This window comes from Epinephelus lanceolatus, chromosome 2 (assembly GCF_041903045.1).
Source record: "Epinephelus lanceolatus isolate andai-2023 chromosome 2, ASM4190304v1, whole genome shotgun sequence".
Classification (NCBI taxonomy): Eukaryota; Metazoa; Chordata; class Actinopteri; order Perciformes; family Serranidae; genus Epinephelus; species Epinephelus lanceolatus.
The window spans coordinates 12570502-12583497 of record NC_135735.1 but is presented as its reverse complement, the minus strand read 5'-3'; the positions used below and the strand labels follow the sequence as shown (position 1 = coordinate 12583497).

At 41.3% G+C, this 12996-nt stretch overlaps 1 protein-coding gene across 3 annotated transcripts in view; it reads left to right on the top strand.

Annotated features, from left to right (window-relative positions):
- znf609b (zinc finger protein 609b) overlaps positions 1–12996 on the top strand; it is a 113386-nt gene that overhangs the window by 30190 nt on the left and 70200 nt on the right. For all 3 annotated transcript variants that reach the window (XM_033622532.2, XM_033622524.2, XM_033622541.2), the window contains exon 2: positions 5165–6051. In XM_033622532.2, coding sequence (XP_033478423.1) covers positions 5293–6051 — 759 coding nt within the window. In that variant the 5' untranslated portion in view covers positions 5165–5292. The remainder of the gene's footprint in view (positions 1–5164; positions 6052–12996) is intronic.

The following is a 12996-nucleotide window of genomic DNA, read 5'->3' as shown; positions in this document are numbered from 1 at the left end:
ATGATTGTTCAACAGTTTTACCTCTGTCACTGCTGGGGGTGATATGAATGGCCCCTTAACTGAATCAACATGAGCTCTGTGCATTATGTGATCCAGCTGCCATTTTGGACTGTTGTTCTAAAGAGAGCTGAATAATGGTAGATGGTGCAAAATGACTGCTTTGCTTGTTACAGCCCAGCTTTAAGGACTATAGCAGCAGCATCTGCACTGTTACATTCAGATACAGCTGTATTTAACATCTCTTTATTTCCAGTGGAAGATAAACTGGGCTTGTGTGGTATGCTGTGTCATAACTGGACAAATGTGTATACAGAGTATTTCTTCGAGCTCTTCCATTATGGAGAGATTAATTTAATTGTACTCCCAACAGTAATGAAGCAGAAAATATGCTGATACCCCCATACAATCTCTTCGGATGCTGTCATAGTTATCGGAGAGGCTTCAGGATTTGACTTGATAAGCCCATCAGGATGAGCTGTATTTACACAAGGGCTAATAGTCTGGGGATGTAGAGTGAATCTGTAATAATTTCAGAGTTTGTGGTTTAAATGCAGCACAGGTCTGCTGACGTGTTTGTAAATGTAAAAGTCTAATAAATAACATAGAAGTTGAATTGTCAAGTTTTTGTTAAGGAAGTGGAGCTTGAAATAACAAGGAAATTGCCTGCTTGTAGTTTTTTCATCAATTCTTGAGTGAGGGGATTTCCTCATTTTAAAACACTATCAGTAGTAAGTGTGGGAATACATAGCTGAAATCATGGGTGCACAGTATATCATTTTTCCGTCCTCATTGCGATGTTAGTTTGCATAACAAACAAAATCGTAGAAAAGACTGAGGGTGTGTTCTGAATCACATACTTTTCTGTATTACTTTTAATAGGTATGTCAGCTGCCCTTGAACAGCTACGTACTGTTGCATGCCATATGAACACAATCGGGACATACTACTTTCCTAATGTTACGCCCTTAATTTTGACTCTTGTACGCATATATCTGTTACCATGGAGATAAACAAAATGCTGTTTCACCGAGATCGACAGAGACGGAGGTCAACCTGGACATCTCTGATAGGTTATTTTGAGGATTCTAGCATATTATAGTCACAATAGTAAAATTACATCGGCTATACATGTCTCTATCATTATTATTTAGCCTAATACCTATGCCCTTTTGTTGTTGGTTATATTTATGACTATTTTATTCAGTTGACCAATCGATTAGTAATAACAGTAATATTAATTGGTCATCAGTCACCTTAATGCGCTGTCATCCATCACTGCGGCTTCTGACAGTCGATGTGATGTATCGTCCACTGTGCAGAGGATTGTGGGTCAGAATAGCCACAGAAACATGCTGACTTACATACTGCAAAATCCGACTGGATGTAGTAGAACATCCTGGTACTTTTGGCATACTGCATTTGACATGCTATGTATTGGAACATACAATATCTTTTCCTGGCAAACTATATAGTATGGTAGTATGGGGATTAGAACGCACAATGAGATTGCACTCAACGATTTTTTGAGTTAGCTTAAGGAGTATCATTAGGAAACTATTTTAAAATGTAGCTATCAGTCTTTTTTTTATATGTGCCTTTTGTGTTCAGTCCAGTGTTCAATTTGTTCAATAATAAAATGTCTGAAATAAGTTATTTGCTATATTTTAGCTGTGTACTGAAGGCAGCAGTAAGGCAAAACTGAATACACTTTAGTATCTATTTATTTATCACACGTAATATTGTAATCTTGATTTTGCATGTTGTATATTTTCTTCACATCATGCAGCATTGTCTAAAATATTAAATTATGATGGTTAAAATGCCATGGCCTGAATTTTGATACATATATCAGCAAAAGCCCGTAGGTGTAGGTAGAAAGTATTTCACATATCCCCTAGAAAATATAAGATTCATTACTTGAGCTGCAACACACAAATCAGACACACCACGGCTACCATTCAGAAATAATAACCCATGAACATGATGTTGTAAAGAAAATCTTTCCCGAGCTCCACTGTGAACTGTTTGGCTCTATTTTGAAGAAAGCACAAAGAGAATCATCAGAATTCACGTCTGTTTGAGGCGGTATTGATCTCAGCACCCTTACCACCACTCCAGAGTGTTTTGTGCTCAGGCTTCCTCATCCGTTGTGTTCTTTATCGCATGGGGGAGGTGAGAGCTACAGATGTGAGTCTTAATTATTTACCAACATGCAGTGAGCTCTCAGGGGGAGGTAAGCTCAAGATTTTTAGAAAACTGACTCTTTCTGGTACCGGTTCAACACCAGTGTATTGACAGCTTCTGAGGGATTAAACTATAAAATGCAATGATACTTTTTCCCCCCAGAACAGAGAGGAGTATCAAGTATCAGCACTTCATCTGGTGCACTGTTGATGCCCCATAACTGTCTCAGTTCTACCGCGAGTACTCAATCAGATGGTTGCAGTGGTACACAATGAAATGCAGTGGATACATGAGCAGTCATGTCAGTAATGTTTATTTGTTCAAGAAGCCATTTTAAAACATAAAACACATGGTACACACAGACTGTATAAAGAAGTGGATGTGGCTTCCATGTCTGAAAAGTGAAGCCGATGGGGAAGTACCTTAACCTCCACTGGTTGCAAAAAGAAGTCTGATTGTGTACAAGTGTGAGAAAATGACCCAACTTCTCCCAGTTCATGGTCTCAAACACTAGTTTCAAGTCTTCCTCAATACAGCACATTGTTCATTTTGTAAATTGTGATCCCATTTAAACCATAAAGCAGGGGTATGCTTTAGGGCGCTGATACCTTGTGATTAACAAGTCGCTACTTCGGTGACCTGTCGATCAGGACGGAGGCTAGCAATGCGCATCCATGTCATTATGTACATTTAAATAGCTGTGAATTTGTTCTTGGGTTTCGTCCTTGTTTTTTTGTCTTAAAACTTTAAGCCTTTCACACAGTTTTCAGTTCATGAAAATGAACAGTAACACTTGGGTCTAAAATGTCTTGTTCAGCGTTAAGACACTCAGTGGTTAATTTTTCCATTTCATTTTCATTTTAGCCCCATTTCCACCACTTTCAGTATGGTACCTTTGAAACCAAAAGTAACCCTTCAGACATGGTACCTAGACCCTGGTGTTTCCACTGCAAACAGTAAAATGTGGGTGGGGTTGTTGTCACTCACTGCTCCGTCAAGCACTCGCTGGTTTTCCTGGCTTTTCACCGGTGACACATAGGGAAGTCTGCACCTTGTTTTTCATCCACAGAATGAGGCCGCACGCCGACATTTTCAGAACAAAATAAAACAGGCTGCAGTGAGAGTCTCTCTCGATTGGACGTTTTAAAAATAGCGGATTTGTGCATTTAGTACTTCTAAAGCAAGCTTGGTGGTTTAGTGTTGCCAGAGCCCACAAGAACGACGCTCCGCAAAACTTTAAAATACTTTAGAATATACGCAGTTCGCATAAGCCAGTCAAAATGAATATACATAAATGCTTGAAGATTCACGCTTGAATACATGTTAAACTCTCCACAGTATGAACCGTGGTTACATGAGCCTCAAAACCAGCCACGACTCAGTCCTGAGCAGAGTGACCGTCCTCTGTTGACCAGTCAACAGACTGCAGTGTTCACAGCTCCACCTTTTAGTACCAGATCTGTGTGCTAGGTACCCCAACAGAGGGGGGACCGAAAATGGGGACAGTACAGAATGGTTCCATTGGTACCATCCACAACTTTTACAGTGGAAACTGAAAAAAGCATACTGAAATGAATTGAACCATACCATACTGCTTGGTGGAAAAGAGGCTTTTTTCTGTCAGGTTGCGAGTGTAGGTGGGCGTGTATTATGTCCTTGTATTCTCATTCAGATCCACCCCTTGCTCCTTTACAGCTCCACCCTCTCACCTAAATACGGCCACTTGTGGCTCCAAAAAACCAAGACGACAATAGCCAAAATGCCAAACCCAAGCCTTCAAAACCAAAGTCCACAAACCAATGGGTGCTGTCAGTAACTACGTCTACTTCTTTTATACAGTCTACAATGGTACAACGAACTATGGCTTTTCTCCTCTTAATCCAGTACCATTGGTTTGAACAGACTAATTGGCTGATGCTGAAGGCGACCACTAAAGAGCAGTAATGGTACTGATGCAGCTGCCAAGGCCGACTGTATTTATATAGCATGTGTTATTCACAAGGGAAACTCAAGTGTGCTTTACATTAATAATTGCTTTGCATGATTTCGATGTAGTGTTTAACTCAAAATACATATTAAAGGTGTTAGAGAGATTTCTTTTCACAGCCACTCACTCACCCCGACACATAAACAACAAATGAGTTGATACTCACATTTTCCCTGTGACTCTTTGTAATCAATCACTGTTATAATTTGCAAAGAAAGAATTGCAAACATTAAGATAAAACAAAAGGCACCTTCAGTTTTTCAAACCCTAATCTGAAAAAGTGTGATCTGAATTGTGAGAATTGAGAAAGTAACTAATTAATTTCTTAAGGTTCTGTGGTGAAAACAAGATTTTTTATATCTGTGTTGATCTGAAGTTTTTCCAATGTTAGACACGACTGGATTTAGTCTTGTATTAATTTGCTCAAAGATATGATACATTGTGACCTTTTGGCTAAATTGTGTAAGCAAATACAACAAGCCGATGTCCTCCCGACACACACACTGGTTCATTCATGTCCTTAAGCTCCTCTGCTAATGCAAGATTACCATTGTGTGCTTGAGTTGAAAAGGCACAGCTCCATAAACCATGTGGGGGTGTGTGAGGCCAGCTACTCCTTATTTATCAGCAGTGACACTATCAGCAGAGCCTTGTGAAAAGAGAGCCAGTCATTCAGAACAGTGGGGCCACCTTGGCTGTCAAAGCAGGATTTAAGCTACATTTCCCATGGTTGCCATGACGACTGTGGGAAGTGATTATGAGGAGAGGGTTTCGGAGCAGAGCTGTCACACCAGTGGGTATTACCATAGTGGTTTGCGCAGTGATCATCAGAGAATTACTGGCTCGTGATCAAACGCTTTTTTTTTTTTTTTTTTTTGGTAGTTTGTTTTGTGCCCAATGAAATGCTCTGTTCTGTGATGGCAGAGCCGTAGTACACTTCTTTCTGTGTCAGAATTATTAGACTAATACAACTCTCCTCTCTTTTCTTTCTAGGGCACAATGTGGTTAAATGGGACAGGAACGAGTAAACCGTGAGGATTCTCTAACCCCTGCCCCCGAGTCCCAACCGTCTGAGAGGGTGTCGGACCTCACTGAGGCAATCCTGGGCCGTTGGCACTAAAATGTCCCTAAGTGGTGGCACTGCAGGCGGGAAAGGTGTGGACTCTAATGCGGTGGACACTTACGATAGCGGGGATGAGTGGGATATCGGTGTTGGAAATCTGATTATTGACCTTGACGCGGACTTAGAGAAGGACAAACTTGAGATGTCTGGCACCAAGGACGGCATGGCGGCACCACCCAGTGCAGTGGCAGCGTTGCCCGACAACATCAGGTTTGTTAGTCCAGTGTCTGGCTCTCAAGGCAAGGAAAGCAAATCCAAATACAAGCGCAGTAAGAACTCTAAAGACAATAGTAGCAAAGCTTCAGCTGGAGATGGGGGCAAAAAAGAAACTACAGGACGGACTCAAGGGGAGCCAACAGGCGCAGCAGCCGGTGCAGGCGCTGCTGGCAACAATTCCACCTCTGGGAAGAACATGGAAAAAGGGGGCAAAGCCTCCAGAGGTGTTCTGGGTGGTAAAAAAGAGAAAGAAGGGGCTAGTGGGAAAAGTAAGAAGGACAAAACAGATGGAGCCCCAGTCGTGGCAATAGCTGCTGCGGAGAAGGATGTTGTGTCTCAAGCCCAAGTTACTTTGGGGAATAGTCGTAATGCGTCCTTTGAGAACACACAATCAACAGACTTGGCAGAAGCCAATCAAATGGGGAATATTGCACTTGAACCTGTAGGGATAGTACCAGCATTGACCACAAAAACTGAACCAGAGGAAGTGGAAAATGGTAATAGTGACTGCAAGACGTTAAAGAAGGTGAAAAATGAAAAGGTAAGTTAATCTTTTTACTCTGTTTTGATGCTGCATGGATTTGTTTCATGTTGTGTCACATTTTTTTCCACTGACTCGTCTTGGGTTACATTTTTATTTGTCAAAGGAAGTTATTAAATCCAGGCTTTGTTGGTGACATGTGGAAATGCCACTTGTTTGAGAAGTTAGTGTTGACATAAATAGTTTATAAAAGCTTGATGAAAGTAATATGCAGCTTTAAAGGAGCAGAGTGTAAGATTTAGGGGAATTTAGTGGCGTCTCGATGCAGATTGCAACCAGCTGAAACTTCTTCGGGTTAGAGTTACTTCACTGTTCATTGTTCAGGAGGTTTTTACTGTGTGTCAAATTATCCACAGAGGTCTCTTCCTTTCCAGTATAAACAGACCAGGTGATTTAACCCAGTAAAAGCATTGAATAAAGCAGTTTCACGTTAAAAATCAGTGTGTTTTTGATGCTCTCCTTGCAAAGGGGCAAGTTTATCTCTTCTGGGCTACTGTCGAAACATAGTGGTGCAACATGGCAATCTTGGTGGACAAGGACCCTATGTAGGTATAAACAGCTTCTCATTCTCAGCAAATCTTATTTTCAGCTGATTATACACTAATGAAAACATACTTATTTCATTATATTCAATTTCTACCAATATATCCTCCTAGATCCTACACACCTAACCTTCAAAAACATTTGTATCAATAGGAAAATGATTTCAGTATTTATAACTGTAAAACTTTGATTAAAAGCCTGGGCTACTATTTGCTTAAATCACTAAAATCAACAGGCCTATATTTGGAGCAGGCCTTTAATTCCTTTCACACAAAACTGTTACTCAGTTAAGATCGGGAAACACAATGACATTCTTTATTTAAACCAGTATGAATATTACTTGTATGAAAATTAGGCTTCAGATGATATATATCAATTATAGATCATTCATTTGATCTAGCTCCAACAGACAGACCATCAGAGAGAGTTCTGGCACTCGAGGATTTCGACACCCGGCAATACCGTCACAACACCACTTGATCCTGTTAAAACAATACTTGCAACTTGGATTCATTTTAATGACATTTTAGACCCTTACGGACTAAAGGAATATGAATAACTTACAGATTATTGAGGAATGGACACATAATTTGAGGTAGCCAACGACCCAGATTTATACATCTGACGAACTTCTGTAAAAATGACCACCGCTTGGCAATGAGACCAGGCGACTAATTGAGACAGGCATTAATTTGTCCAAATGTGTAGCCATGCTGGGCGTTCAGCTGGGAGTAGGCTTTTAATTGAAGTTTTAGGGTATTTAACTTACCCACATACAGACATTGCTCTTTGTCGAAAGTAGAACTCTAATTGAAGCTACGTTAGCTAACCTGCTAGCATATTCTGGTGTTTGTTGTATAAGTGAAATTGTGCCCTGAACTCAGTTGCTGTAATGTTGTTAGCAACAACTGTTATCGTGTATCTCCCAGAAGACAGCAAAAATTAAAAAGTGGTGGAGCTGCATTTGTCTGTAGAAAGTATCTTTAAAACGATACAGGCTTTAATCAGTGTCATTATCAATAGGAGCGACCACTGTAGGGTCGTTTACAGCGAGCTTGGAGATGCACTCCACTTCCCGAAGCCATCTGACATGTGATGCATAAAAAAGACCTACTGCTGTTTTCTCTTTTATTACCACACCTTAAATAAGGGCACCCTTGACGAATATGATGCTGAGACCAGCTACAGGATTTTTTTCCTCCTTTCTTGACAGCAGAGGCTTGATTCATTTTAAAGAAGGTGCCTTCATGTTTTAAAGATGTCTTGTGCCATGTTAAAAAATTAATACCAGCCAACATCGGTTGCAATTAACCATGAAAGTGTTATGTACTGTACACGAGCCAGCAAAACCAAGTACTAATGTCAGACAAGATTATAATAGACATTGTCAGCCATATACATCACATCACGCCTGTGAAGTAAAGTAAATGTCACATCATGTTCCACCTTTTTTTTTTCTTCACACAATTTCTACGCTGACATTATCTTTCAAGAACAATATAAAGATCCGTGTAGCTATTCACTCACACTTATCTTGTTCACTCATAGAGTTGATCTATCGCTGTGTCTATTGTATGCCTCATAGCAGCCTTTTCATGCTCTGGCAGTATAAAAGACAGCAGAGCAGGGAGGTGCTGAGGACTGTTTTTGTCTGTCATCGTGTTCCATTCTTAATCCCACAAGCCCCAGCAATGCCTGGTGGAGCAGTGTGTGGGGGAGGGAGCTGGTGCAAAGCACGCCTTCGTCGTTTTTCCTGCTGCTCTGAAAGTGGCGTGGGGGATGGGCAGCGAGGAAGCCTGTTTGATTCCTTAAATCCAGGACACCCAGTCATGAACACAATCTGTAGAGTCTCCTTGGGCTGACTGCTATGAAAGGAAGATTCAGGGAAGTCTTTGTAATCATAATGTATTTAGAATGAAAAGGCTTTACAGGGAGAAGCACATGAATTGGTTTTCAACACTGAATAAAGCAGAGAGGTCACAACTGCTTTCAGATATCTTGTTGGTGAAAGGTATCCTTGAAAACGTGATGGCAAGAAAAAAGGATGTGATTATACTGCTGCACATCCGTTTCGGCTTAAAGAGCTGTTTTTATGTTGCAACCTCAGATAATGGCTCAAAATGCATTTTTTAAAAGTGCATTTTCTTAAAAGACAATCTTTTTTTAACGTCCTGTGTCATTTGGGCTTAGTAACTCAGTTTGACATATTTACCTCAACTTGGAGAAACTGGAATGTTTGATCACATGAGGAAGAGCGGCAGAGCAGCAATAGTAAGGATGGATTAAAACCTAGTGTTGACCATTGAGGTTTTTAATACACACTTAAATGACCGCAGCCTTATAATTTTGGGAACTGGTATAGTGCAAGGTTAAGGACAGAAATAGACGTTGTGAGAAAATAAGTTGTGTTTAATATAGAACATCATGTGTGTAGTAAAAGAACTGGGTCCAGGTTTTAAAAAAATTTCCATCCAGTGACACCTGGCACATGCCCCGAAAAGTCTCCAAAGCTAAGATGCTGAAATAACTGTGACTTTTTGAATGTGTATTTGGCTCTAATGGCTCAAATTTTCATAATACAAAGAGTAATATCAGAGTTTTGCTTACACATTATGCGTTTTCAGACCAAACCATTCCGGGAGCCTTCAAGGGCATATTTTTCTGTTAGCATCCCCACTGCCATTAGGAATGCTAAAGTAATTTATGTCAGCCGGCGTTTGGTATGGCAACATCACTTTGGCTTCGACAAGTTAAAATCATGTTCTGTTTCCTTCGTTGCATTTATGCTCAGTAAAGCCTGGACTTCATTGCCGGTGAACGCTGGTCCATATATTCTTCTGCTGTTTTTTGTTACACGTTGTTTTTGTTGTGTTTTGTGTTGTCTGTTGTGGTTGCTGGTGCTGCATTGGCTCATGTGTTTTGCCAATCACTGTACACTTGCATCACTGAAAGTTCCTTTTGTGCTGGAATAGTACCTACTCTGAAACTGGAGCTAAAAAAGGCCCTAAAAATTTCATTCCAAGAACCATAATTGCTTCCAATTCTTGTGGTGTGGACCCTGAAGGCAAAAACACACTGGCGACGAATGCTGCGTGTCAAGAAATACACCCCTATTATTTTCAGTGTACAACTCCACACCAGAGGCAGCTAGACATGCATCAGCGCTCCCCACTTTCTTTCTGCTTGAACCTACCAGCTCCCGTAGCAGCTCTTCTTCTCTGCTCATGTGGCAGCTCGACTCCTCTCCTCACCATGGGTGCATAAAGCGAATAGATGTTGCTGGATGACAAAGACTTGTTGTTGGGGTCGAGCAACATCCCGAGCTAAATGACCCACAAACCCGTCATTATTAAGACAATGGCCATAAAGATATTGCCTGGTGAGTCATCGCTCTAGAGATTGGCTCTTCAGGTGAGAAATCAAGTCTAATTTCAGTAAAAGTAGTAATAAATTTGTGTGGTCGTCTGTTAACGAGCTGCAGTGCGACGCGACTGATGTGTGCAAGTGTGTCACATGACATGCTGCGGCGCCGGTGTGTAATGTTACAATTTTTTACCGCCATTTCAGAAATCAGAGAGAGGTTAATTTCTAAGTTGTTTCACCGCTGGGTGGTGCTATTGCATTTTACCAGTAAAGCCCCAGTTATCTGAATACCAACCGAATGGGCCATTTAACCAACAGTTACAGGCCGCCACACCGAAATATTGCCATTCCGACGGTCCGCCATCCCAAATTCTGGTCCCTGAGTCCTGACAGTAAGCTACGGCGAGCCTGTAGAAGCTGTATTCCCCATGCATGTCAGCGATTTTCACCGGGGACGCACGTGAGTAATTCAGGCTGACATTACCTGTTTTTCAACGAACTCTTCTGGTTATTTTATTAAAAGGCATGGCATATAGGTCCGCAGTAACTTAATATTATTATTATTATTATTATTATTATTGGGTCTTATAAGAGTGGGCCATCAAATCACAGCATCCGCGGTGAGAGGACACGGAACTGTGTGCGCTTTACTCACGTGGGTCAAGGTGATCACGGATATTTGATGTGGGAAAGATGTAGCCAGATGTATTACCTGTTTTAGATACGTGGCTGTCCGTCCGTCCGTCCGTAGCACGAGTCATGTGCACCACTTCACCACCGACCCGTGCGTAAAAGTGCAAACAGTCCCTCAAGGAGGGACAGCCATGAGGCAATGAATGAGGAAATAATCGCCCGGGCGTTTAATCGGACTGGCGTTTAATACGCAAAATGGGGTCAAACCCCCGGCGGCTATTAGGTACCCGGCGGCTATTAGGTGCCCGGCGGCTATTTGCCACCGGGGGCGACTATTTGCCACCGGGCGACTATTTGGAAATATACAGTAAAAATGTTTCTTTAGTTATGATTGTGTATTCAAAGGGGGCAAACAACCTGCAATTCCAACTGTGACCACTGCTCAAAATACCAAAGCCCTGCTCTGTCCATGGGGTTCTGGGAGCCCCCATTTGACCGTTTGCTTGGCTGGCATGACAAGTGTTAGCTAACATTTAAAATTAACATTACAATTAGCTCACACACACACTTTATTTTACACACCCTTTGAAGTGAAACTGCACAGGATCATAATAGATATTCCCACTGACAGAAGTCAAAGCAAAGCTGCTGCAAATGACAGAAGCTTCTCAGCCATCTTGACTGATGGACACTGCACTACATCAGTCTCGTTGTGGCTGTTACATCCCATCCTGAGCTCCACCATCACATCAAGCCAGGAAACCAGGCCTGAAATGAGCATTTCTTCATTGCACACTAGCCACAGAAGCTGGTGTCCAGTGGCCATAGGCGAGATTATTTGACAGACTGGACAACTATGAAATTGAAACTGAATCTGATGAAAGAAATAGAGGAAAAAAATGACTGTTGACCTGAGTCACATCATCCAATCAGTGCCCTATGGCTCACTCACCTGCTTATGTGATGTCACACATTTTTAGGAGCTAAGGTTTAGTCCTTGTGGCTTGTTAAATAATGCTTTGAAATTTCTTACCTTTTTCCCAATGATGTGACAGAATTATATCAGGTTGTATGGATCTTGTATCTATACCTGCTCTGAATGTTTGATTGCTGTACATATGTAGGTAAATATGAATAGTTATACTAAACATTATTTAAGACAAAGAAAGTAGATTTAAGAAGTAGATTTGGAAATTTGTCATCTTCAATACAAGCTGACTGTTATTAAGAGAAGTAGCTGTCCTTTGTCCAGTTTAATCCGAGCACTAATCAGTATGTGTCTCAGTAGCAGTCTTGTTCTCCATGGTCTAGGTGTAATAGCGAGGCTACATTGTCTGTGTCCTAAGTTAAAGCTCCCCGAAGCATTGCCTCTTGGATGCTGAATAAATCATCTCTACTTCCTTCGTACAAGTGCTAACCACCTCTGAGTGTGTCTCACTCTCCCACCTCTCATTATACAAATCTAGAGGAGTAAGGCATTCGTTAGCTGCCTCGATGTGCCACTGGCCTTGATAAATGGAGCAGCTCTCATGGAAAATTACATTGGCAGTGCTGCTTTGAAAGTGGCGAGAGAGAAAGGGAAGGCAGCACTTGAATGAAAGAGCACAGCCACCGCTCTGCATTGGATGCTGATGTCCAGCTCGGGTAGTGGAGGGATCTCATGAGAGCTAGCTTGAGTTTTTTTCTCTGTGCCTCTCTGAGTCTGGCTGACTGCTGCTATTGTGTTACAGCTCATTCCTTTTAAGTAGTGCCAGGGCTTTTAAAGGCTCTGAAAGAGAAGAGAGACTGTGACTTATTTTAAGAAGAGGAGTAAATTACATCAAGAAACTCACTACAAAGTGAAGCTGTTAACTTACCTGTCCCTGTTCTAGTGAAGCAGAGTTGTTGCTTCATTAACAGACTGACAGTACTGAAGTGCTTGTTCAAATATGTTAGATCTCCTTTACATCTCACACATGTGGATCTCGAGCATTTAGATCTTACCTACAGTTACGCTCTTTGCAGACATTAGTGAGATACTACGCTGTATACCCTATCAGAGCTGCTTATTGGATGGTCACATAGCTTCAGAAACCCCCTCCCCACACCTTTTCAACGCTGGATTAGGGAAACTTCACAAAACCGACAATCCGTCATTCACAACCACTTTATGCTGTGATTGCTCAGCTGTACAGATCTGAGGAAGGAAACTTCAACTAGAGATGTTCCTAATGAGTTCAGTTATCTATCATTTAAATGGAAATTTAAAATTAGGCTAGTCAACAAATCTAAATGTAAGAAAACACTCAGAAAATATTAAAAACTAGGAATGCATGATAATAGCGACACGTCATCGGTATCAGCCAATATTGGCTTAAAAATCAGCCAACATGCTTTTTCTTATTTCGCACAATAAATCAATATTAC